The sequence below is a fragment of the Etheostoma cragini genome, chromosome 11 (assembly GCF_013103735.1).
Source record: "Etheostoma cragini isolate CJK2018 chromosome 11, CSU_Ecrag_1.0, whole genome shotgun sequence".
Classification (NCBI taxonomy): Eukaryota; Metazoa; Chordata; class Actinopteri; order Perciformes; family Percidae; genus Etheostoma; species Etheostoma cragini.
In genome coordinates, this window is record NC_048417.1 from 8387924 (window position 1) to 8414210 (window position 26287).

The 26287-nt window shown below is 40.8% G+C and overlaps 1 protein-coding gene across 4 annotated transcripts; it reads left to right on the forward strand.

Moving 5' to 3' along the window:
• The first annotated feature begins 5303 nt into the window (after positions 1 to 5303).
• On the forward strand, positions 5304 to 25495 carry ankrd50l (ankyrin repeat domain 50-like). 4 transcript variants are annotated; one of them, XM_034885492.1, is made up of 4 exons: positions 5304 to 5628; positions 9226 to 10014; positions 19891 to 20108; positions 20473 to 25495. In XM_034885492.1, the coding sequence occupies exons 2-4, from the start codon at positions 9587 to 9589 to the stop codon at positions 24030 to 24032; spliced, it is 4206 nt and encodes a 1401-aa protein (XP_034741383.1). In that variant the 5' UTR covers positions 5304 to 5628; positions 9226 to 9586; the 3' UTR covers positions 24033 to 25495. The 4 variants fall into 4 exon arrangements, with proteins under 4 accessions (XP_034741383.1, XP_034741381.1, XP_034741382.1 ...); XM_034885490.1 differs by lacking the exon at positions 5304 to 5628 and adding an exon at positions 8903 to 9130; XM_034885491.1 differs by lacking the exon at positions 5304 to 5628 and having other exon boundaries at positions 8921 to 10014.
• The last annotated feature ends 792 nt before the right edge of the window (positions 25496 to 26287 follow it).

Consider the following 26287-nt stretch of genomic DNA (forward strand, 5'->3'; position numbering starts at 1 on the left):
AAAAACACTGTTTAGTCTGGAAGGAGGACTGAAACATAGGAAAAAGATGCTTTTACATATTTAACCAGCTTAATGAGACAAACTCTTAATCTAGAACCATGGTTTCCAGCTGATCGGGCCTCTGGTCCCTATTTCTCCTCAGTCATCAAGTCATGGTTCACACAAAACAGAAATTAACATCTACATAGTTGCACACATGAAAACTAAAACAAAGTGTAATTGAGGCATAAGTTAGAAATTAGATTTTTTTTTCTTTTTGGTTGATACACTAACATTTGTTACGCTCCAATGAAATAAGGACCCAAAAGCAGAGATTAGGCAAGCAGGCAGGAGAAAGTTCATACAAGTATTTATTCACAAAAAAACAAGGGAAAACAAAAAGGGATCAAAATATTTCTCTCTGCTCTTTAAATTCATAAATCAGATCACAAATTTAGAATTTATGAATAATAACAATTTCAATCAGGTTGTTGTTTGATTTAGTTCTTTCTTGTTCAGAGTCATATTTTATTGACAACATTTTTTCAATACCCTTTTTTTGTCTTGTTTTCATTTTCAAGCCATGTCTTTACCACAATACATGTACACAGCCAAACTACTTGTGCGCTAAAATACTTTGAGAACAACTGGCCTGAAGGGTCTTTTCCCTGACCTTTATCCACATAATTTTGTTGTGTAGGCATGTGCGTGTGTGTGTGTGTGTGTTTGTACCTTTTTGTGTGTTTCTTTGCCAAACTGGTTTGCTGCTCTCTCTGACAGTTTGATGCAGGGCACCGGGGTTACATCTGAGGGAGTGTTTTTAGCGGTCACCAGTCTGCAGAGGGGACGCTAGCTGGCACCATCTGGTCATGAGATCCAACGTTTCTCTGGCACAGTCTTGGCCAATGTCCATACCTGCTTGTTACACACACACACACACACACACACACACACACACACGCACACTTACTGGGGGTCAAGCTACCCTAAACGACAGGCTGAGAGCAGATGTCCATCAACCCTCCCAGTCCAGTTAATTAAGCAGCATCACAAACAGCAAGGAGACTCACACACATGCACACACACACACACACACGGACAAGCTTACAAGCTCACTGTACATGCCCACAGCCGGACAGTCCAACGGCTGTTTGTCCTTACTGGAGGAGAAGGTGTGTGTGTGTGCATGTAATGCATACATTATTTTGTCACACAAAAGCTGCAACCAGGGCTGTGTCAAAGTGAAAGTCACTGATGATTGTTAAAGCATGTCATATCATCTGTGCCAAGTGTCATTAACTGTCTGTTTGTGATTTATTGTTGTGGTATAGAGTTGCCATGGTTTTGCAGAAATACGGGACAACTGCTGCTGCGTTGCATGTTGGGCTTAAAATATTGATATTGAGTGAAATATTGATTGTGACAGTTAAAGTTTTTGTTCAGAAAATTTTGATTACCACTATCCAGCTAGTTACCCTTTTTCCACTCACTGGATGAGTGGTACGTCCTTACTGGGGCTTACATAGCATGCTATCAAGCATGCTTGATAGCAGTAATTATATAGTTTGCTTAACACTGGACATGCAACATGTTCTTATGAAAGTAGTTGATGGGACCGTTGATGGATACTTTAGTTAGTATTGCAGGACCCCTGCATACTCATGCTCTGTCACAAGCATGGAATTTGTTCAAATTGATAGAATTTGTCAAGTTAGTGAAAGGAAACTATATGTCACTTTGAATATTTCATGAAAATGGTCCTTGATCCATAGGCCAATTTTAGTTAGCCAAAGGTTCAGAAATCCACACTATATATATATATATATATATATATATATATATATATATATATATATATACATGAATATACATATATATGTACATATAGTTGCTAGTTTATCAGGTACACCTAGCTATAACTAATGTAGTCTAATACAACAGTGATGCCATTAATCCTTCTTGAAAGTTATAGTGTTCCGTTTTCACATCATTTCTAGAGATGTGTTGATTTAACTGTATGGCCATTTTGGAGGGTTTATTTGGTTTACTTGCTTGCTGAGGCCCTTTGGTTTGAGTCCACACTGTGTTATTGAGCTGTGTCCGGTGGCTTCTCCACTGTACGTTCATAATTAGACTAATAACTTCTAAATGCAGACTAAAAGATTTGAATGTGAATATTCTGGCCTAGCACAAACACTTTTCTCTCATTACCCAGATTGGATGTGTGTGTGCATGCGTGCGTGCGTGTATGTGTGCGTGCCTGCATGTGTTTGTGTTGACTGTTGCATCACAACAGGGCTGGTGAAGGGCCTCAGTGTTTCTCCCTCCATTGTCATCCCAGCAGGCTGTGGGGTGAAGTAAGGGATTGTGTGATCCAATGAAGCGTGCTGTTATCAGAGACTTCAGCCCTGGTAATGAAGCTGACATCATCCCATTGCCTCAGTTTAGAGCTGCATGATGCACAACAGGTCACTGGGGATGGGAGGGGAGAACCCCAAAATAACTGCAAAGCCTGTATTGTTAATGATGAAAGTATTCCTCTGTTTATTAGGCCTGGTTTGCTGAAAGGTCATTTCTGTGTAGCAAATGAAGATCTCAAATACTGTTTCACATTGAATGAAAGAAATCTTGAATGACACAGGGGACTTAGATTTCAGTCAGACTTTGGTCAAAAAAATGAGAATTTGAGATTTGACTGCTGTGAAGTTTGATTAACTTAAGACTTGACATGAAGCCAAAAACATTCAAATCAAGTTTTTGAATCCTGGAACAACAATATATTGAGGCAACAGCAGGCAGGCTTTGCCACAAAGTTGGAAATGTATTATTAGTCCTGTGCACTAAAAGGTTAGTGAAAAATCTTTGAATTTAACTTTGTGATTTAGAAAAAGGCCGACATATTTGGTATCTTCTGACATTTTAGAAGCTCGACCTAGAATTGTAAATTGAGTTGTGTAGGTTTAAAACATGTCTGATATTCTGGAAGGTTCTAACTCTTTTTCATTTTGTAGACACTATTTACCAGAAAGAAAACTACAGGTGGGTTTCTGCCAACTGCAGTGTGGGAGGTTCACCTGAATAAGAATTGACAGCTTCCGCATTTCAGTCTAAAACCAAAGCTCCCTGCGGTTAAGTCAAATAATAGTGTGTGATATCACACCTGCACTGACTTATCTGTGCTGGAGAGAAACAAGGGCAGATGCCAAATGTTTTACTGTCATAACAATTATCTGGTTACTGAAGTGGAACTCTTGTGCCCTCCACTGGTGAAAAGCCCAAACGTGTGTTTGTTCTGGCACTGTAAAAAGGGGCCTGTGGTTCAATTCTAGCAGAACTGAACAAAAGACACAAAGAAACTCAACAACCTAGTAAACTTTGTCTTGACCTTATGTTCTCTCTGAGAGACATGCAACTGTGTACTCATTTTGTTTCACTAAGCCAGTACACAAAGAGGATGTCGTTCATAAAGTAAAGCGTTCCGGGAGCCCGGATGGGTCAGTTGGTAAAACGGGCGCCCATGTATGACCTGTGGCCCTTTGCTGCATGTCATTCCCTCTCTCTCTCTACCCTTCCATTTCTTTGTCTGTCCTGTCAGTGGGGCCTTAAAATGCCCAAAAAATAATCTTTAACAAAAATTAAAAAATAAATATATTTACAAAAAATAAAATAGAGTATTCTTAGATCGGATTTTAAGATGAGCTAAATACATGTTCTTGAGCTAAATAACTTATAATTCAGACTGCAAAATGGTAAAATACATTAACTCAATAGATAAACCCAGAACTCTCTCTCTCTCACACACACACACACAGACACACACACACACACACACACACACACACACACACACCACACACACACACACAAAAATACCCACACATGCATGAAAAGAGCTAACCATAACAATCATTAACTTTTTTTGAATGATGTTTGCAACCAAAAGTGTTTTGCAAAACAGAGTATGTTCCAAATTCTTAAGGAAAATTCTGTGAGACATTAAAAAAGTTACAGGACTTTGTTCCATCTTCAACTGACTAGTTTTACAAGAAGTCTGTAATTACAACAGAGATCCAGTAGATGTCTCCCCTATGAATGTAGCAGAAAACTAAAAGATTTGGAGAAAGTATTCTAAAAATACACTGTTTATTTTAGGGTTTGTCACTGCAGTTCTCAAGTGAAACAGCAACCGGGAGGTCAGAGAATAAAGAAATCTAGTGTTGTACATGTGTCTTTGGTGTCACACACCTAATTTGAACATTTAAGAGATGAGCTACATTCATAACATTTTCACGTAAAATTTTAATTTTAATAACAACAATATCTTCTGGGACACATCGTGTGGGATATAAATCAAAGTAATAATGTAAGAGCAGAGATTTGTGGGGTTTATTAGTCTTTAAGAGTGTGTTAGAATGTGCAGAGATGGCTAACAGGGTGAAAAGGTCATTTCTCATTTCACTGTGAGTTCAGTCGGGACAGTTAAAGGCCCCTGTTGGAGCCGAATATAAAGCAGAGTTTATGTGGTTTGGACAAAAAACATCATGTCTTCAAATGAATTCCGAGCATCTTAATGGGAGAATTCAGTGAAGGCTGAAGTATTACGTACACAATTCCAAACTGGTCAACACCATGCAAATGACATTTTTGGTCAGCAGGTGTCAGTGAATTCCTATTAATACTGACTATAGGATATCGAGGCCCAATTAATGATTTTTTTTTTTTAAGTATAAATTTGTGGCAAAATGAGTCAAATAGTCACTCTAAGCCTGTTCCACTGCTATATTTACAAATGTTAACAAACCTTTAGCATAACAAAACCAAATTTGATTTATTTTGTTGTCCATTTAGTAACATAGAAGTTGGGGCTTATGTTTATAGTTGGGATCACAGATTGTGCCTTTAAAATCAGCCAGGAAGCCATGAGCCATTACACATTGAAGACTAATGCAACGTTTTGACTTACTTTTATAAGTTATTATCTGATCTTTTAAAGTAAGGTAAAAACACAATGAGCTAAATCACAATTTGATATAAGTATCATGAGATACAAAAGCTAAGTTTCTAAGTCAAACAGTTAAGATACAATGTAGCCTAACAAATTTGGCTTGTTTAAGCAACATTAGGAGATCATAATAAAAAAAAAAAAAGAACTTTGAGATTTAATAACCTAAAAAGTCTTGGCTTTTTGAAATTTTGACAACATTTCAATGTCTTGTTTGCATGGATATTTTTATTTTCTGTCATTAAACCATTTCTGATGTTGTTGTCTTTCTTTTGGCATAAATGGGCTTCCATACTCATACAGTAAAACTAAAAAAAATGTGTAGTACAGTCTGACATATCTTTGTTAAACCAGCCCTGCAGAGGATGTCCTTGTAACAGTCTTTTTTCTTTTTCTTCCTTTCGAACATCCTTTCTGAGAGTGTGCACGGAAGCAGGGAGCAGCCCCCCTGAGAGATGGAATGAGAGAAAACGACAGTCTTTGAAACATAGGCTACAGGACATCTGTTCCAGAAATAGCAATCACTTCACCTTTACTGTGATAGTGTGGAGGATTGTGGGAGTGGATAATCTCCATGTGATTAAAATCCGGTAAAGTGCTGGTTTGTCGGTGAGGAGGGAGACGGAGATGGAGAGCGTGTCTGACAGGTAAGATCGTGATTTAAAAGCTCAGTCGCGGTATTTTTTTGTTGGAAATGAATAGCATTTCTGACTTAAGCGACTTTTGTCGAAAACAAACTGACAAAGTATTTGCAGCGCTTTGTGATATGTTGTTTACAATGGCGTCGACCACCGCGCCTGATTAATGAGGTCAGTTCTTAAAACACACATTAGCTCGTAGATTATGGTTTTCTAGTAGGCAAGGCTTGTAGGGGATAACATGTCATTGTTCGTGGAGAAGCAGGTGGAGGATCACCTGTAGAGCCTAAAAGCGAGACAAATGTGACTATGAGGCAGCTGATTGGCTGTAGCTAGCCTACAGTAAACGCCAAATTTGGTGCATATCAAGCAGAAATGGTATGTTGAAAGCACACAAGTACAAATCTGTTTGTTATTTTTTAAATTTAAAAAAGACCCAATTCATCCTAAAGAAATCCCTTTAAAACATGCGAAACAAAATCCGTCTTAATTTACAAACATAGTCAATTAAAGGAATTGTTCACCATTTTTAGATTTTTGGTTTTTAGTTGAAGTTGGGTGCTGTAACCATAGACTGTATATTGATTTGATAATATATTAATATTAATGGTCTATGGCTGCAACATCTCTGCTGGTTGCCTGGCAACATCATTAGATTCCTGCCTTCTGGATAGCCATACATGCTAGCTAGGCTATTTCTTAACAAACAGCAATTCTGCCTTAAACCCACAAATTATCATTTTTAGATGTGTTTGTTTGTGGAAGGAATAAAATGTGGTGCAGTGTGTTTGTTAATAAGCTTTAGAGCTGGTAGGTGTAGCCTATTTGTTTTCAACTTTGGACGTAGTCCAGCTAGCTATAATCAGTCATTATGCTAAGCTATGCTAATTGGTTATTTTTGCTCTAGGTCAATGCTTAATGTGAGCAGCATAACTCCAATAAATACAAAAGCGGGAGCCTGCAGCTGGTTAACTTAGCTTAGCATAACAACTGAAAACAGGGGGCAACAGCCAGCCTGGATCCATCCAGAGGTAATAAAACGTAGGCTACCTACCAGCACCTAAAGTTCACTAACACGCTATATCTTGTTTGTTCAATCCATTCAAAAACTGAAGTGTAGGCCATATGCCAGACTATTTCTTTTCCAGGACCAAAGCCTGTTAACAATTACGCTGCCCAAATGGTATAAAACGGTACACACTTCCTGGCGCGGCCTTGTTTGTTAGTGTAGTGAATCTCATCGGCGTGGATGCAAACTTATATGAAAGAATGAAAGCAGAAGTCATTAGATGAAGCGATACAATTAATTCCAACTGAAGAAAATGAAACGGGCACTTGTAGAAGTCTAAGTAAGTAGTTTACTACAGAACAGTTTACTGTTTGTTAAATTCAGATACATTTGTGCTGTACGGACCAGGAAGCAGTGTCTTACAACTACCACAGTTAAATTAAATAGGCTACAGTAAAACACGTCATGCCTCCTAATTAGGGTGTGTGGCTATATAAATTAAATTGACTTGACTGCTACATAGACAGCATGTCTGTGATGCGCTATAAAGACGTTGCTCCAGGCTTTGGTTGCTGCACCAGCATCTTTACAGGCAACACGCCAAGTTTAGAGTGCTTTGTAAATACCACAAGCAATGACAAGAATGTAGACAACTTCACTGCTTGGTGTCAGTCTTCACTGTCCTGCTAAAACAACACATCTCTTCATTTTTCAGTTAGTTTTCAGTATTTGGCACTTGTCAGCAGATGTTGTAAGTGTACGACATATGTCATCAACCTTTAGGAGGATATTATGCTTCCAATTAGCTCTCTGAATCCTACTGTCACCAGCCTATCATTATGCAGATGACATGCACACCAGTGAGTTTTTTTCTGCTTAGTTCTCTCAAGTGTTTAATCACTTATAATCTGGCGAATTCATTTTAGTGTAACTAACGTTTAATTAGTCATCGACTTGAAATGCGAGGCACTTACCATGTTAGCTTTGTCACAGAAGCCTTCGACATTCCTCAGCTTGATTCATGAATGGTTTTTACATTCACCTAATGAAGTGGTAGCATTTAGTCTAAAATTGATTGAATGTAGAGTGTGCTGTCGATGGACGTGTGGAGCAAAATGAATGCATAGTGGAAATTGCGCACAGCGGATTATGCAGTGGGAAGAAATGTGGTAAAACCAAAGAATTACATCACTGTGCTTAATTCGAAAGCAGTTTTTTTTCACCAACTACTACTACTTATTTAACTCTCTATGTTGCAAGTCTTCAGATTGACAGCAGCTTTCCAAGGTCTAAATTTTATTGACTTCAGGTGCAGTTTATTTAATAGGAATATAAAATGGCAGTATGGCTAAGTTAGCTTTTTATCAGTTTGAAAACCTCTAGATTTTTAATAGTTAGAAGGAAAATTGAGAAAAAAGTTTTAGGAAATACTGTATATGTAAACATCAAATTAAGGCTAAAAACAAGCATTTCAAATATTAATAATAAAATGTAAAAAGAAATAAAAGAAAAAGAAAAAAGCTAAAAATTTAGTAACATTTTAAATTCACTAGGGTGGGCAAAACCAAACTGCCACAAAACTCCTTATTTGAAAATTATGCAGATAAACTTAAAATTCATTAACTTGGGCCATAATAAATTATTTTTTTAAATTATTGATGAATCAGTTGAATAATTTTTTTTGTTTAGTCTGTAAAATGGTGAAAAAGGCACATCACACCATCCCGAAGTCCAATATGACATTTTTGAATGGCTTGTTTTTTTTCTGACCAACCACCCAAATCTAAAAGAATCAATTAACAATGATATTAAACTGAGAAAAACAACAAGTCCCTACATTTTAAAATGCTGAAACCACAGATTTTTTTTCTTTCTATTTAATTATTAAACGATCAATCGATTTTCAAAAGTGTCTAAATTAAGTCTTTGTCGATGTAATTAGTTGTTGTCAGCTCTATATTTAACTATAAGACTGAAGTCAACTTCATTTCAAGTGTCATGCTGTGATGACAGCAGTCCCTCAGAAGATTTAAAAGCAAATTTCAAGGGCATGATGTGACTTTTTACATGGATAAATCATCTGAAACCAAAGCTTGAGGTGTAGTATTGCCCTGTGACTGAACCTTGATCCCAGGTAACTCCTCCCACCTGTCAACTGTTGAGTCACTCTTAGCCACATAAGTCCTCCCTCTCTCCTCCCCTCTCTCTCTCTCTGCTCTTCGGTGCATGTCTTGACATGTCGAGAAACACCAAGGGAGGGAGGATACCAAAAAAACAAACAGGAAAAACCGGAGAGCATGAGAGACAGATAGATGGAGAGAGGGAGGTGTGAAGTAGCAGCCACGGGTTGTAAAGAGCTGAAAGCGTGAGAAAGGGAAATGACATTTCATGCTAAAGCTGCAGTTTGGGATTGATGCTCGAAATCTTAAAAGAAGCGGCACAGAACCTGAAAGAAGGGAAGACTGTAGCTGTAATTGGAAAATTAAGGAACACTCAGTCAGGGTAGGGGTGAGATACTGTGTCATTATATCTGTGAAAAACATGTCAGTTCCTTTTGACTCATTCCTTTTCCCTCTTTCTGATTTTTGACGGAACAGCTTCACGATCATGGATCCTCTTCTTCGCTGTAGCGTTTCAAACCGTGCAACACGCCGATCATGACAAAGTGGAATAAAGGAAATGAAGAGGTGAACCATCAGCTGACCTAACCTATTTCTGACTCATCTGCTTGTCAGCCTTACACCTCTAGACCTGTAGGGGACAGACAGCCACTGATAATAATCACCTGATGCACCACTTTCAGGAACTCTGTCAGGAAATGCCCAGAGCTGTCTCAAACAAGAGGTGTTAACAGCTGCAGCTCAACCTAAAGTCAGAGTACAATTACTGGAGGAGCATGGTGGAACGTGGAGTTCAGAGCAGTGAGTTGTTGCCTGGAAGTCAAACACCCAGGAACAAATGAGTAGCAGTGGATTTGGCAGCAGCTCCAGCTTGCTCCAGGGCCGACGTTTCTACTGCCGGGAATGGGCCCTGGACAAGCTACGACGCTGCCTGGACAGCCGCTCTGTGCCAGGGCAACCAGCAGGGCTGCTGGTGATGGGGGGCCCCGGCGCCGGTAAGACTGCTCTATGCACTGAGGTGGTGTGGCCCAGCTCGAAGGCAGGTCTTGCAGTCGGGCTGGCACCACGCTGCCTGGCCTCCCACTTTTGCCAGAGGGAGGACCAGAGTAGTACGGTCCTGTGGAGGTTCGTCCTGGGCCTGGTGGAGCAGCTGAGGGCCTCACCTCTCCTTTCTTCTGGGTACGAAGAGATCCTCAACAGCCCGTCTGTATCCGCTTCTCTGGAGCCTCTCACCTGTCAAAGAGACCCTGATGATACCTTCAAGAGGTTTGTATCACATTTCTTTCAGACTTTTACTTTAGAAATGTTTTGGTGTGACAATCAAACTGAGGTTTATTATTTATTGAAGGGAGAGTACAAGGTTCAGAGAAAAGTTAACCAAAGGTAACAATCCTGAAACTTATGCAGGCGCTTGGCATGTGTGTGCATGTTCAAGAGTGAGGCTCATTCCCAGCTCCACACAGCAAAATGTACACGTGTGGCATTACATTCTGTAAATGGTGATTATTGTTGATGAAAGCAGGCGCGGCTTAACAAAGTTGCATCTGACATGTGTCAAAGGGTAAACAAGTGGTTTATTGGTTAAAACAACACACTGAAAACCTGTGCCACAAGTATTTTTTTTGTTTTGTAAATGGTCGGTTACAACATTTGATTGTGGTGACCAAAAACATTTGTTTGTAGTCATTTTAGACGTGATAACCAATTATGAGTCATGGGAATGTAACCTAGTCTGTTGTCAACCAGACAAGCTTAGATTTAATATCATAGACATATCAAGGAGCCCTTTATTGTTTTGTAACATAAAAGCTTGCTTGATTATCTTAATTAATTTGTAGCCTATTGCAACAGTAAAAGCTATGGTTGGCTGATTTGAAATCAGTATGACAACATTTTTCCATGATCAGTAGGGTTGGGTATCATGAGACTGAGATTTAGCATTTTCTTTATACCAGCGTTGGTATCTCTTGATAATATCTGTATAAGTGTTACAGTGATTAGATTTGAGCTACCTGTTTTATAAAATGGTATACAGTATAACACACTGTAGGATGTGTATGCAAAATCAATCTAATAAATGCTCAAAACTATGAACCATGTTGCACTGTTAAAAAAGAAGAAAAAAAAGATTTTGTCAGTTTCTAAGTTTGCCTAGCATCACTACGTTGGACAAGTATATGACATACGATTCTGATTCCACTGCAAGTTAACTAGTAATGATACTGGATTATCGGCCCTCGTTGCAATGGCACCAACACTATAGTAAAAAATTAAAAGCTCCCCGCTCAGCCTAAAAAAAGTAGTGATTGTGTCAAACACAGCAGGAACTCCTGCTTATGTTGTGGGAAAAAGATCCATTACAGCTTTAAGTTTGCACCTCTTCTTGTACAAACAGAGGTGATTCCGTGCAGGTGTTTAGACTGTCAACAGACAAAAAGAGTTGCACTGCCTGTAAATGTAAAAAAACAAAACAAGTGGCCGTTGCTGAAGCAAAGAGAGGCCACGACAGTCACAGGAAAAAGACGGCAGCTATTCTTCTTCATCTGATATTTATTTCTCCACTTATAATGCAGCCCATTCACAGCACACACAATGGGCTTCCAGTGTGAATGAATGCTACAGTGTTATTTACGACACAACTTCCTTTCAGAGAGGAGAAAAAAAGAACAAAGAGGTGAAAAATGCCTCTAGTACCCCAGTGACCATCTCAGCACCAGTCAGCGAGGTCACTCTGCTCTGCAGGACTTTTTCATTCTCTCCCGGTGTGTTTGCCCTGCAATGAGTCTGGGCCCTTTGACGCTCCTCCTGTGTTTGCTTACCTCTGGTGTCAAGTACCGAGCTGGATTCCTCATGCTCCTCAGACTGGCTCACAGCCAGACACTGTTTGTGTTTGGAGCTCTTGTGAGAGAAAGTGGCAGCGGGCAAAACATTGCCATGTGAGAACAGCCATTGACAAACTGTTGAAACATGGGCTTCCATTGCTTCAATTAAAGGGCATACATGGGATGTATGTCTTGAGGCAACTGGTTGTGGTCATCAAGTCATTACAGTTTGTTTTGATTGCTAAATGACACTGGTCACAATTAAAGACTGTGCAAAACTCTTACCACATTCTGCATTACTAACAGTGACCTGAGCAATAGTCTATATCCACAATCGTTCCAATTCCAGGACTGCTCTGGTGCTGCTGGAAATTCTGCCAGATGAATGTCTTTTCAACCAATACCTGCTTCCTTCCGCTTTCTTTGTGTTGGAATTTTAAACTCCAGTTGATTTATGTGGACTATGGTTAACTGCTCCTCAACTTCTGCAGGGTAAATTGAGGCAGCTCACTGGTCTGTCCTCACTGAGTTTTCTCTTGTACAACTAAAACAGGTTTTGAATGTACACGTTCCGCCAAAACCTACCTGAGTTCACATCACCTGCAAAACTCATCCAAAATACAACTCTTCACACATATCTCAAAACAGGCTCAGTACAGCAAATAGAAATAATAATAATAATAATAATAATAATAATAATAATAATAATAATAAATTGAATTTAAATAGCACTTTTCAACAACTCAAAGTCACTAGAAGATTTAGGCACAGATGAAAAGGGTGGAGGTGTGGGACTACGGATAAGCAGAGGTTTTGAGGCGGGACTGGAAGATGATGAGGGACTCAGAAGTGCGGATCACTTGGGGGAGGGAGTTCCAGAGCCTGGGAGCTGCCCGGGAGAAGGCTCTTTCCCCAAAACTACGGAGGTTGGACTTGTGGATGGAAATAAGACAGGCTGAGGTGGGCCTGAGGGACAGTGAGGGTTGGCAGGGGGAGAGGTCAGTGAGATATGAGGGGGCCAGATGGTGGAGGGCTTTTGTAGTGAGGGTCAGGATTTTGTAGGCCAGTGGCCAGTGGAGTTGTTTTAGGACTGAAGTGATTTGGTGTGGGTGATAAGTTGAGCGGCTGCGTTCTGGACCAGTTGGAGTCGCTTGATGTAGGTAGAGCTGATGCCAAGGAGAAGTGAGTTGGCTTAGTCCAGTAGGGAGTAGAACAAGTAGAATGAGAGGGTGGAATCAAAGATCAGGCCAAGGTTGCAGGCCTGGGGAGATGGGGAGACAATGGTGTTGTCAATGCTGAGAGTGGGGTTATTGATGAGAGTGGATTTGGAGCCTATGAAGAGGAATTCTTTTTCATCGCTCTTGAGTTTGAGGACGTTGTGTTGCATCCAGGTTTTAATAGCTAACAGACAGGAGTTGATGTGGGAGAGTTGAGGATTGTGGGGGGATTTGGTGCTGAGGTAGATCTGGGTGTCATTGGCGTAACAGTGGAAGTCCAGGTTAAGGTGGCTTAGTATCTGACCGGTGGGGGATGTAGATTAGGAAGAGGAGGGGGTTGTGTACAGAGCTTTGGGGAACGCCTTGAGTTATCCAGAGAGATAAATTGGGATCTGTTGGAAAGGTAGGAACAGAGCCAACTGAGTGCAGTATTTCCCATACCGAGGTCGTTGAGTCTGGTGATCAAGATGTTATAACTTATGGTATTGAAGGCTGCAGTCAATAATTTGAGTGACTTTACACTAATCAAAATGTTCTAGAGGATTCTTTTCTAGAAAAAAGTGATTTTTATTTATTAAAACATACCAGTGTAATGGAAATCAACCGTTTTCTTTAATATATTGTGTATACTGGTAACGTAAGCAACAGGTAATGTGCAAAAAGAATACATGATACAAGCTACAAGAAAAGGGAACAATAACTAGATAAGAAAGAATACAAGAAATAAAAAACTAACTCCACAAAAAAAAAAAAAGACTTACACAGACCCAAAGTATAGTACACTAACTAGCGTACTCAAATATCCTGTAAATATGTGTTGCTTTTCAGTTTGGTCATCACTTTAAGAGAACAGGACCAAGCCCCCTAAAGCAATCTGAATGTTACTCTAGGTTCAGTTAGAAAACCACCACCTGATGGCCTGAGAGCTGTGATCTGATTGTAGCCTGTGAGCAGCTTTAGATGAAGTGAAGTGATACTGAGTACTGGAATAATATGTTTGGATGTGAGGAAACCTGGTTTTACCAACCTCTACAAGTTGAATTAAAGCTCAGGTTCAAAGGTCACCCACAGACCTGTGTCCAGGACTATATGGGCTGAATGGAGCGGGAAACTTAAAGCAGTAATAAAAGGTTCATTACACTTCCTCTACAGCAGCCCTGAACGTGTGCCCGGTGAGGGAGTGTCACTTTAATCAGATGACTCAAGCATACAGAGTTATGATAAGCTTGTTGTAACCCAGATGTAGCAATCAAACAAGGCATGGTTTAATGGGTTTTTAATTGCAGGATATCCTCAATGATAAAAGTCAAGGCTACCGCGTGGGGCAATGTCTTACTGTAATAATATAATTGACACATTAAGGCTTGGCCTGTAATATCTTGCAGGAAGATGCAAGATTGATCTGAACCTCTCTGACTAAAGACATTTTCTTGGTGTGGCCTTTATTGTTCACCTGTATAGGTTTGTATTTGTCATACAGCACATTAGGTTTAGTACTGAAACCTGTAATTAATCAAAAATACATTAAACCTCTTTAAACACACTTTAAAATACATGCTTTTTCGCCTAAATGTTTTACTAAAATAAAAGTGATACAGCTCCCATGTACTTTGGCCCCCTGGGATAGGCCTGAGGTCATTGGAAAGCTATCACTGTCAATTTTGTGTTCCAAGTGTCAGTTTGGTTCTAGGCCTTACTGACACAGAGCTACAAAGGTTAGAATGGAGGTCTTCTATTTCCGTCCATGTAAAGCATCTGTGAAATGATTTAAAAACACTGAACATATCACATGGGCTACACACAATACCAGTACCATAGCTACATGTCTCAACTTACTACAGAAAAAATCCAGAAGAAAAGGACTCAGAAAATGGATTTTATATGAATTTATTTCTACAGATATGTTTGTGCGTTTTTCTTATTTCCTTTTGAAAAGTGCAAAGAAAAAAGCCAAAAAAGTGCAAAATACAAAACTTCTCAAATACAAAAACACATCCACCTCAATCACACACATACTTGAAATAACTATATACATACATTTATAGAAATAAGTAATTAGAAATGGATGAAATGGTTAAATGTAATAACTAAGGCCCTATATTTGCTTTGACAAAGCTGCAGCCATCACAGGGTTAAACTTTTCTGGTCAAGTATGGTATCAATCAATTTCTTCTTTTTATTGGCTAAACAGGTAGGACGGTTTCATAACATCTAGTTTTAACTGGAGGGAATAGATGTCAATCTTTCCCACGTTGGTCCTCCCTGAACTGGATATGATACATGATTGGCTTTGACTAGGTCTATCTTGGGTTACAGTAGACGGGCTGACGTCAGAGAATCCGCCGGCGTGCTCAGTAATACTGTAGCAGCTCCGGGGGAGAAGAGAGAAACAATCAAAACCCAGAAATTATACACTTTTTGTTTTTTTTTGTGAACAACTTTTTATTTTTTTCAATCATCAATTCAGACACGTCCTTCCAACTACACCGTCAGCTTATCACCATCAAAAACAAACTAAATACACAATTAACATTAGACAACAATCAGAAATATATATATATATATATATATATATATATATATATATATATATATATATATATATATATATATATATATATATATATATATAAAACAACACAACACAGTAACACCGTAGCAGCCCCGGGGGAGAAGAGAGAAGCAATCAAAACCCAGAAATCATAAACTGTTCAGCTTTCTTTCCGTTAAAAGTCAGTCAGAAACTACAAGATTGTAAGGCGACCAGCTTGTTTTGGATAAAAAGGCTTGGATATTCTAATTCCTGGAAATGTTGGCAATGTAGGAAAAGTTCTTTGTGAATCTTTCACCGCTGTGAATTAAGACACAAGGAAAAAGATATGGATGCACACTCCACTTTAGACACTAGCGGCGCAGTATCTTTCTGTATTTCTTTACTTCATAACAGGATTATAACTGCTATAAGTCATCTTATGCTTTGTGTGTGGGCTTAATCGTACCATGAGACTCTGAGCTTTCAAATGGTGTGCTGCATGAGCGTGTTTATGAAGATTTAATACTTGCTATTTATGAAAATGTAAAAGTGGAGAAAACGGTCCCATCACCGTAACTAATTTTAATTTGTTGTATGAAGACAAATCAACAGTGGTGGAAGTTCAAATCAAAATATTCTTTAAGGTACCCTGCCACACAAAACCGTTTTTAATTGCATTTTTTTAAATATGTTAGGTCGATATGTGTTTGTGTTATGTTGTGAATGTGAAAATGAACTGCTACCAGTCAGCTCTAGCCACTGAAAAGAAATAAGCAGAGAAATCAGGCCAATTACAACAGCTGGTGAGTCTGATGTCATGTTGCCCGAGCTCATTATCATGAGTTCTCCCAGTTGCGCTGGGGAAAGGATGCTTATAGCCAGGCTCTCATTGGCTAGCTGTTAGCCAATCAGAGACAAGCAGCTTAGCTCATTGAATATGAATGAGAACTGACGCAAATCAAGCCTTTCTGAAGGCTTTCTATACCACGCTAGAATGGCTTGAAATAAGGTACCCAAGGCATTTGGTCCACAAAAAAATGTTTGAATCCATGGTAGAACTTCAGACATTACCACAAAGTGTGGCAGGGGACCTTTAAAGTAAAAAAAGTAAAAGTAATAGAAAACAGCAGTAGAGTACAAGTACCTCAAAAACTGTCCTTAAGTACAGTAATTGAGTAAAGGTCTGTGATTCTCTACTGCAGTAAAGCAGTAAATTAAACATTTGCTGCTTCCAGCCTGTCAAATATCAGGATTTGTTACTTTTCTTTGTTTGCTATTGTTATAAATTTAATATTTTTTGGATTTTAGACTGTACACCTAAAATAAGCAGTTAAAGATCTTGTGATGGGCATTTATTTAAAATTGCTTGAATGATTTGTTGATGCTTTAATGGATTATGGAAATAAACTTAGTTGCAGCCCTGCAGAGTTTAAGAGTTTTTAAGTATAAAATAACCACAGGGGTTACTGCAGTTTTTTTTCTTTTTTTCGTAGCAGAGGCAGGACACCTTGCTTGAAAGACACTCAACCTACACCATAAAAAAAAATATTTTTTCCTTCAGGTTGAAATGAGACGTGCTATTTCACAAAGCAAATGCCATATCTTTGAGTCTGATTTATTCTAAATTATTTTGAGACATGTCAGGATGTGGGCGGCTTTTCACCAATGCTGAATACTTTCCTAGGCTACTGCCTGAAACTAAATACACCCATAAACAATGCTAGTTCAAATGTACATTAAGTGAGGACAAAAGTAATAATTTATGGACGTTTTAATGGGGGCGCTAATAGTTAATTTGTGTTTTTCAGAATCATGTATGGTGTATGTAGTAATGCACAATTTCATGAGAGTAGCTTAAACAGGGCAGACATTTTTGATGCATCAATTGCCAAAGTCTAATTGTTATGGATGATTAGTCATCTGTGATGTTTATGTGATGTTGAAATTTCAGTCCCCACTCCCTACGCGAATACTAAATCTGAGCCCGCTACTTTGTTGTTGACCTTAACACGTTCAGCTAATGACCCTGCTTGTAGTTACTCATTCAACTTCACAGGCTTCTCCTTCTGATTAATTAACCAAGCTTCTGTGCTTGCCAGAGTAAACTTGTCATGAAATTGTCATGCATCTCTGCCATAACAGCGCTGTTTACACGTTAAATAATACATCCATGGTATTTCATAAACAATGCTGGAGCTGTTTTCTTCCTTGTAGCGGTGTAGTCTGATTGGAGACATTACTCACTTTGTTATTATTAGGCACCGGAAACACGCTGAAAAGACTGAGAACATTAAAGGTTTTTCTAGTTTTTTGTAAAAATTAGATAAAAAAATGAAATAAAAACCCTGCCTGCTGACTAAAGGTGCTGGACCTTCTGTACATTTCCAAATATAGACATTAACACTAATAACAGCACGCACACACACACAAACATATACCCTGTGTTTGTTGCAGGATAATTGATAATTAAGTTTAGCCTCTGTGTGACCCATTCACACCAGACTGCTGTCAAAGGTTAATCATTGTTTGTCACCTTAGAAACAAGACCGCTGTCAATATGTTAGTTCTCTACAAATTTCTGCTATGCGGAACACAGAATAAAACCAGGCCTGGTAAAAATGCATTAAGGTTATTTGGTGTTGCTTATGAAATGTTTACAATTGCAATTCAGTATGCCACTATAGGTATGTTGTTTAACATGTTTGTTTTAATGTTGTTTATTTAGTTTAATGACATTTTTAAATAGTTTTAAAACACAGAACATGTCAGACACTGTCTGGGATAGATTAGTAGGTCCATGTCTCTAAGAAAATTGAATTGCAGACATTCAGTAAATGTTCTAATCATCAAACAGGGAAGAAGGTAGCCTAGAAAAAACAAGTGTAGAGCCATGCTATTGGCTCTGTGCTGCTGTCTGAAGGCACAGTGGCGCTTTGAACTAAGTGCTAAAATGCTCACAGTAAGAATACTAACCTGCATATGTGAAACGGGTGTAGGTCTTATGTTTACCACGTTCACTATCTCAGTTTGACTTGATAGGATGCTAATATTTGCCAATTAGCATGGCTAATGCTGATGGGAATATTCCATGTAATTTGGTCGTAAACCCACAAACAACAAAGAGGAAAGGTGAGGGTCTCACCAAAATCATTAGGCTTCATCCTATGGGGAACATGAATGTTGAATCAAAACTTTTATGCAATCCATAAAATAGTTATTGAGATTTCTGGACCAAAGTGGTGGGCTGACCAATAGACCGGCTGAAGATGTCAGTAATCCACTAACTACTCCTTTACAACCCTCACCAGGCCCAGTTTAAACACAGGTCTGACACTGTTTGGCTTAGTTAGGACAGGGTAAACATGAGTTCCTATAATAACTACTATTACTGCACAGTTGCCATAACATTATCATAGGTGTCAGAAGATATTTGTTTCTTTGTGTCGCATATTTTTACTGCAGCCCCAGTATTCATCTGTCATCATGAATGCACCAACAGCGCTATAAAGTACATCTTGATGACTGCAGGATTTCATTCTCCCCAGATATACTTGCCTCGGGTCTTAAGTCTAGATTCAGGAATAGTAGCCTGGTGGTCCAAAAAACATTTGATCTCTGTGCTCCCACGCTGGGTTCAGGTCCTCATTGAAGACATGTTTTCTTAAAGACAGTCTTTTTAATGTGTTATTGTTTGTGGACCATTTTGGGGTGTTTTAAAGGTCCTGAAATTAATATAGTCAGTGCAAGTACTTAAAAAGGAGAGGTGCACATTACAAGTATGCTTGACTATGTTAGGTGTGTGTGTGTGCATATAAACTGTGTACACCATTGAGGGTGGGGGTGGGGTGTGGAGCAGAATCTTTCGGAAGTTCCATTAACCTGAGTCACCATCAGATCACAGCAAGGTGTGGGTGCTGCCTGTGCACTTTAAAGTTAAACTGGAATTTAGTTTTTAAGAAAATCAAAAGCATTGGTTCACTGTTTTGCATCCAAGTCCACTGTTTAATCACAGTAGAAGATACAATGTTTGCTATTTCTGTTCCCTAATCACAGCTGTATTTCAAAGTTAAAAGTTTGAGGTAAATGTCTCAATATTACAGTTTTCTGAGTAAAAGGTCAGGAGGATACCCAAATTTGAGTCACACTACCTGCTTATGTTGCTGATAGAAACATTTTCCTTTGGTTGTCTGTTGTGAAAGTTGGTCTGACTGACATGCCAGTTGTTTACATTGAAACGATTTGAATTGACTGTGTGTCTAAAAATCTGAGAGGTATGGTAAGATTATTTGTAAAATTAGTGAAATAGAAAGCAAAAGCAAAAAAAAGTGAAGTTGCCTCAAGTATGTATAGTATAGTGATGGAATGATCTCATTCAGTGTTACTGACTTCATATTTAAAATGTTTGACCTGCTGTGTTGCTGTAAAGTTATTACACTGAAGTCAATATAAAAGAAAATACTCACACTGTTACTTTCAACTCGCTCATCTGCCCACAACTCCTGCATTTTTTGACGGCCGACTTGCATTAATTCTCTTTTCTTTGTGTGTCTGTCTCTCTCACATCCTTTAGAGCAGTGTTGGGACCCCTGTTGGACCTTCCTCCTCCCGCCCAGACTCTGATGCTGGTGGTGGACGCCCTTGATGTAGGGTATGGAGCAGGAGAAGGAAATGGGAACAGCGGCTCCATTGCACAGCTCCTGGCCGCCAATCAACACCTGCTGCCCAGCTGGCTGCTGCTGGTCTGCTCTGTCCGCCGCCACAACAAGGCTGTGTCCAAGATGTTCTCAGGTAAGAAGAAAGAATAACTCATCTTTGTGGACGTTAGTGGGGCTAAACATAAACCACCTCAGGCTTGCATGTGGTGGATATTGGGCAGCCTTGATTGGGGAGTGAAATTACTGTTTGTTCTTCTGTTGTTTTTTTGTTTATAACATTGATTGAGTCATTTTAATGATTATTAATTGACATACAGTAAACAAACAATACTTTTCAGAATTACTACCTAGGCACACCGTAGATGTAAATGTTTTTTTTTTTTTAGATGAAAACTAGAAGAACCCAAATAACACAATGTTGGACTGATACATTCCAGACAAATATGCAAAACTATATAGGGTTAAAAAAAAAACTGCACTCTCTTTCTGTGTTGTAGGTTTTCGTAGGCTCTGTCTGGATGATCTGCGCAAGCCCCCGCCAGTCCGTGATGTCCAGCAGTACATCCTCTGCCGTCTAGATGAAGATTCAACACTACGCCGTCAGCTCACTCCTGACACAGCTGACATGTTAAATCTGCTGCATATTAAGAGCGGCGGCTGCTTTCTCTTCCTTGAGCGTGTGCTGGATGGAGTGGCAGGTGCACTTGTGGGACTCCGGGAGATTCGAGACATCCCTGGGACTCTCAACGGCCTCTACCTGTGGTTATGCCAGAGACTGTTCCCCCGGGGGCTCTTTGTCTATGTCAGGCCTCTCCTCAATGTCCTCTTGGCTGCCCCAAGGCCCCTCACACCCCAGCAGCTGTTTACAGCAGCCTGGACACATGACACCCTGCTCAGCATCCAGGACTTCCAGAACAAGCTCAGAACCCTTGCACCTCTCTTGGTCAATGGCCCTGGGGACACCAAACTACTTTTTCATGCCAGCTTTGCTGAGTGGCTGACGGATGTTAAGTATTGCACACAGAAGTACCTCTGTAGCAGAACAGAAGGTCACAGCATGCTTGCCATGGCTTTGACTTTGCAGGGACCCCACCTGGACATTGAGGACACTTGCCAGCTTGCGAGACATTTAGTTTGCTCAGGTCACCATAAAGATAACCCCTCATTATTGGCCCTGTGGATGCTGTGGGCAGGTGTGCCTGCTCTTACTCCTATCGGCAGTAGTGCCCTCACCACATCCATTAGCCATCCTCCTGTTCTGGTCAGTCAGGAAGTCCTTCAGCTGTTAACGAGGAGTGGGCTAGTCTCTGCAGCCTGTTTTTCAGATGCAGACCTAAGGGTTGGAGTGCATTGCACAGGGGAAGAGGCAACACATTTACGAGAGGCGTTTGAAAGGGAGATGTCTATAAAGAAGCTGCTAGGCAGTGGAGTGTCTGTAAACCAGCCTATTTCTACAGATGGACAGACCTTGCTAGCCAATGCGGCTCATGAGGGTTCTGCAAACGTAGCTGAACTTCTCCTGAAACATGGATCTGATCCACTGGTTAGTGATCAACAGGGTCAAACGGCACTAACTTTGGCTTCCAGGCAGGGTCATGTCAAAGTGTTGTCTGTGCTCCTTGAATGGACCAAAATCCAGGAGCCAGAAACTGCAGTGCGGATGATAGAGCATCTCGACAACGAAGGCTGGACTGCACTGCGCTCTGCAGCTTGGGGAGGACACAGCGAGGCTGTCCGGCTTCTACTAGATTCAGGAGCAGATGTGGATGGATGTGACGCTGAGGGCAGGACTGCTCTCAGAGCCGCTGCCTGGGGGGGGCATGAGGAAATTGTCCTGACCCTGCTGCACTATAGGGCACAGGTTGATAAAGCTGACAGCAAGGGCCGCACGCCGCTTATTGCTGCTGCCTATATGGGACACCATGAAGCTGTTGAGATATTGCTGGACCACAATGCAGAAGTTAACTTAGCTGATGGAGATGGGCGCACTGCTTTGTCAGTTGCTGCCCTCTGTGTCCCTACAGCAGCAGGGGTCAAAGGTTATGGTGAGGTAGCAAGTCTGTTGCTGGAGCGTGGAGCAGATCCAGGACACAGAGACCATGATGGAATGACACCATTGCTTCTTGCAGCCTATGAGGGCCACGCCGATGTAGTTGAGCTTCTGTTAGAAGCTGGTGCTGATATAGATGAGACTGCTGGCCCTAATGGCAATGTCCCTGCTGCAGCTGCTGTTACTCCCCTACTGGCAGCTGCAGCAATGGGCCACATGAAGGCAGTGTCACGGCTGCTTTTCTGGGGAGCAGCTGTGGATGCCATTGATTGTGAAGGCAGGACGGCACTCTGCCTTGCAGCAGCAAGAGGCAGCGTTGAGGTTGTCCGTGCCCTGCTGGACCGAGGCCTGGACGAGAACCACAAGGATGACCTTGGCTGGACTCCACTGCACGCTGCTGCATGTGAAGGCCATCGGGGTGTGTGTGCTGCTTTGACAGAGCGAGGCAGCATGGCACGTGTCGGAGAGATGGATATTGAAGGACGCACCCCTCTTATACTGGCTGCCCAGGAAGGTCACTGGAGCACTGTCAGGCTGTTGTTGGACAGACGTTCTCCCATTGATCACAGGGCGTACGATGGACATTCTGCCTTGAGTGCCGCACTCCTGGAGGGCCATGCTGAAGTTTCAGAGCTTCTTATGAGGCGAGGGGCTGATACTGATGTCCGTGATGCAGAGGGAAGGCCTTTGCTCTACCTCCTAGTGTTGGAGAATCGCCTTGAAAAGGCTACACTCCTCATAGAGAAGGGGGGAGTGCCCCTGGAGTCCAGAGACTCTGAGGGCCGTACAGCGCTTCATGTGGCTTGCTGGCAAGGGTGTGTGGAGATGGTAGACCTACTGTTAAAGCATGGGGCAAACCCCAATGTACAGGATACAGAGGGGAGACCACCAATGCATTCAGTGGCTTGGACAGGACATGCTAAAGTAGGACGTTGTCTCCTTGATAGCAGTGGTGTCAATATAGACCTCGCTTGTCACCAGAAGGCAACAGCTCTGAGTATCGCTGCCCAGGAGGGACATGCAAACATTGTTGCAATGCTTCTGGAAAGAGGTGCAAATCCCAATCACACGGATAAATATGGCCGCAGTCCAGTCAAAGTGGCTGTGAAACATGGGCACTTTAACATTGTCAGGCTCTTGGAAAGCTATGGAGCCAAGCCATATGTAGGCCTGTTGCCTAACTCAAGTACTGTCTCCCCTGCAAAACCCAACAAGATCCTCTCTTCGGGCATCTTGGTGAGTAATGGAGGTAAAGTCACAGCTGCTGCTACCTCCTCCTCTTCAGTATCTTCTCCCGGCTCCACTGCAGAACGATTCCACTCTACGCAGAGCTCCCAATCCTCATCTACCTGCCACTCACTGGCCACGGTGCAGACAGTGCCAGCCGACAGCCTCCGCTTCATTCAGCAGATCCAACAGCACTCACTGCCCCGCAGTCGTAGTCGTCCCTCCACCCTCCCCCCACCAGGGAGCTCAGGCATTGGCAGCCTCCATGGAAGCAGCCAGAGACATCCAAAGGGCAGCCCTCCTACCACTGTTTGCAAAATCTCTGCCTTGATGCACAACTGCGAACTGCCTCAGAAAGGCTTGTCGTCTGGACCTGAATATCATGACAAAATGAACAAACAAAACTCAAACCTAATAACACCAGACAGGACTACTTATGCTGGTGGTAAATGGCACTCAGTCATGGCTTCCCTTGGGATAATGCCAGGGCAAGACTGCCCTGCAGTAGGTGCTAAAAACAGAGAAAGTCCTCCTCTCGGCTACCCATATAGGCTACAGAGCCAACTTCAAGGGGAAGCTTGGGATTCTCAACCCCAGAAGAACATTTTGTCACCTGCTTACTACAGTTTTTCCCCAGACCCACCTTGTAGTGCCTTGCCACAGGATGTTATGGTTGCTATGACAACCACAAACCCAGAGCTTAATCTGAAACAGGCCATCAAACTGCAGTTTGAGGGTCCCACCAGTTCAGCCTTATACAAGAGAGAGACACCCCTGTGACTGCTGCTCCAATATGTGACTAAAGTTAGCTATTGTTACACTTTCTTTACAAACCTTTTACTTTTACAGATTACTGATTACTGAATTATTTCATCAACAGTACATTTAAATAAAGTAATTTATCAAGCCAAATACTTTGTCTCAGCATCTCCAATGTGAAGATCTGCTGCATTTTTTTTGTTTTGTCATTTTAAATTGATATTGTAGTATTTAGTAATTTTGTTATTTTGAAAAATAACTGATAGATCAATTGATCTAAAATAATTCTAAATTGCCGCCCCAGTTTGGGTATTTACAGGCTATTTTCTGGTACCAAAACACAAACAGTTGTCTGGTGGCTTATTTTTTAAGCATCCACAGACATTTACATTCAAATGACAAATTTGTTTTTGGTGGAGATGGATATTTTTGCAGTTCAAAGAGAAGGCGTTTTTATTGAGTTCACTGAGACATTCTGGGTTCGGAAGAGATAGGAAGTGGTCTTTTTCTCCACCCCCTTCAGAAAACCACAGGAAGAACAAACTGAATGGCATCAAAGCTTACATTCCTGCCTTTCCGTTGCCTGTTGTGTGTGTTGAGCAGGGCTCTAACAGACATGCTTATATATTTAAAGTGTACTGTAAAGCATGGCTGTTCATTTTCAACCGGGACCATTTTTATCACTCCATATTTTGGAACACAACTGTCTAGTTGGGTTATGATTTAAATTGTTATTTTTGCAAGGAAATATCCTTTTTTTTAAGAAGTATACAACCTTGTTTAAGAGCTTTAAGCTTGTGGCCTTGATCTTTATTGAAGATTTTAATATTTTACTATAAACTGGTGTACACCCCCCATAGGTCCAGTGCTGACAACCAAAAACAGTTTCAAGAAAAGAAAGCTTAACAAAAGCCTAACCCAGTGCGGGGTTTATTATACAAAACCATAAAAGACAGCCAAGTGTACTGAACCAATTTGGCTTGCTAACAGTGCGTGTCTGTGAGCAAACAGGAAGGAAAGTGAAAATTGGACCATAAAAACTGAGGGTGGATGTGGGAGGATTGTTAGTTCCAAAGTTTGTGTGGCGGCCCAAAGACATTTTGAGTTCTTTTATCATTTTCCATCAGATTAATGTTTAATTACATTCATTCATTAAAGTGGCAAACGGTGCCATAACAATGTCTACCTCTTTGCGGTCTGCTTCATTTGTGAAAGCCACACAATTGTGTTCATGTTTTATTTCATGCACTTTACTACTGTGTGTCACAGAAAGCTTCTGATGTAGCATCATGCAGAGATGAAAGTCTGTTAGTGGGCTGATGGTCGCCACCTGGGAGTATAAAACCAAGCAATTTTGGATAGGTTAGAACCTCGAGAAGGGAGGGGTCTGCATGCAGGCCCAAGTGTTTTATCATCCATTTTTGTGATGGGTTGTATCTGTGAAACATTTCAGCTATTCAGACTTTGGGAGCTACATATCTATACAAGCGTGCAATTTTGACGTCATTATAAGCTCTTTTGTCAGCATTTACCCTGACGAAGTCTAGTACCTGAAAAGCTTTAGCATTGCATTGTCGTGAGTGTGATCTTCTCAAAACAGTTTAAGCTAAAATGTAACACTTTTTTTCACCAATTTACTTTGAATCTACAGCATGTGGCCAGATACTCATTCCCAGCAGGTTAAATCTTACCTTTGTCTTCTGCAACATGGAGACTTATATTGTGTTTCAGTATAGAGAGCCCACGCCACCCCTCATTATAGCCTCTAGCTATGCTCTTTTCTACTTGAAATGCAATGTATTCAGAGGGCTTCTTTCTTCAGAAGGGCTTCTGCAAACGCAATACAGCTGTTGTCACTGACATGTTTCTGTTGTCAGACAGCTGCATCGGTTTAAAACAGTTGAACTGTTTTTGGGGGTGTTAGATGGGTTGGATGGAAAATGTCACCTTGGGGTCAACTAGGGAAAAAGTGTACTTTGAAATCCTACTGTAGCAGAATTTGCTGTCACCATAGGATTTCCTCAGCACAAATCACAGTCTAGACAGACAATTTACAGGCAACAGTGTTTATTCTGAATGCTCATACTTTTAACATAACTTTATAACCACCAACCACGCTCTGCTGTCTGCCTGGCTACTGGTAAGCACATAGCCCATTGCTCATGTTTTAACAAAGAAACAACAAAACAATAGCTTACAGCCCAGTGTCCTGTATCTGTGGTGTGTGGCAGCCAGCCAAAGATCAAGTACAGTACTGCATATAAAGGGAGAGTTTA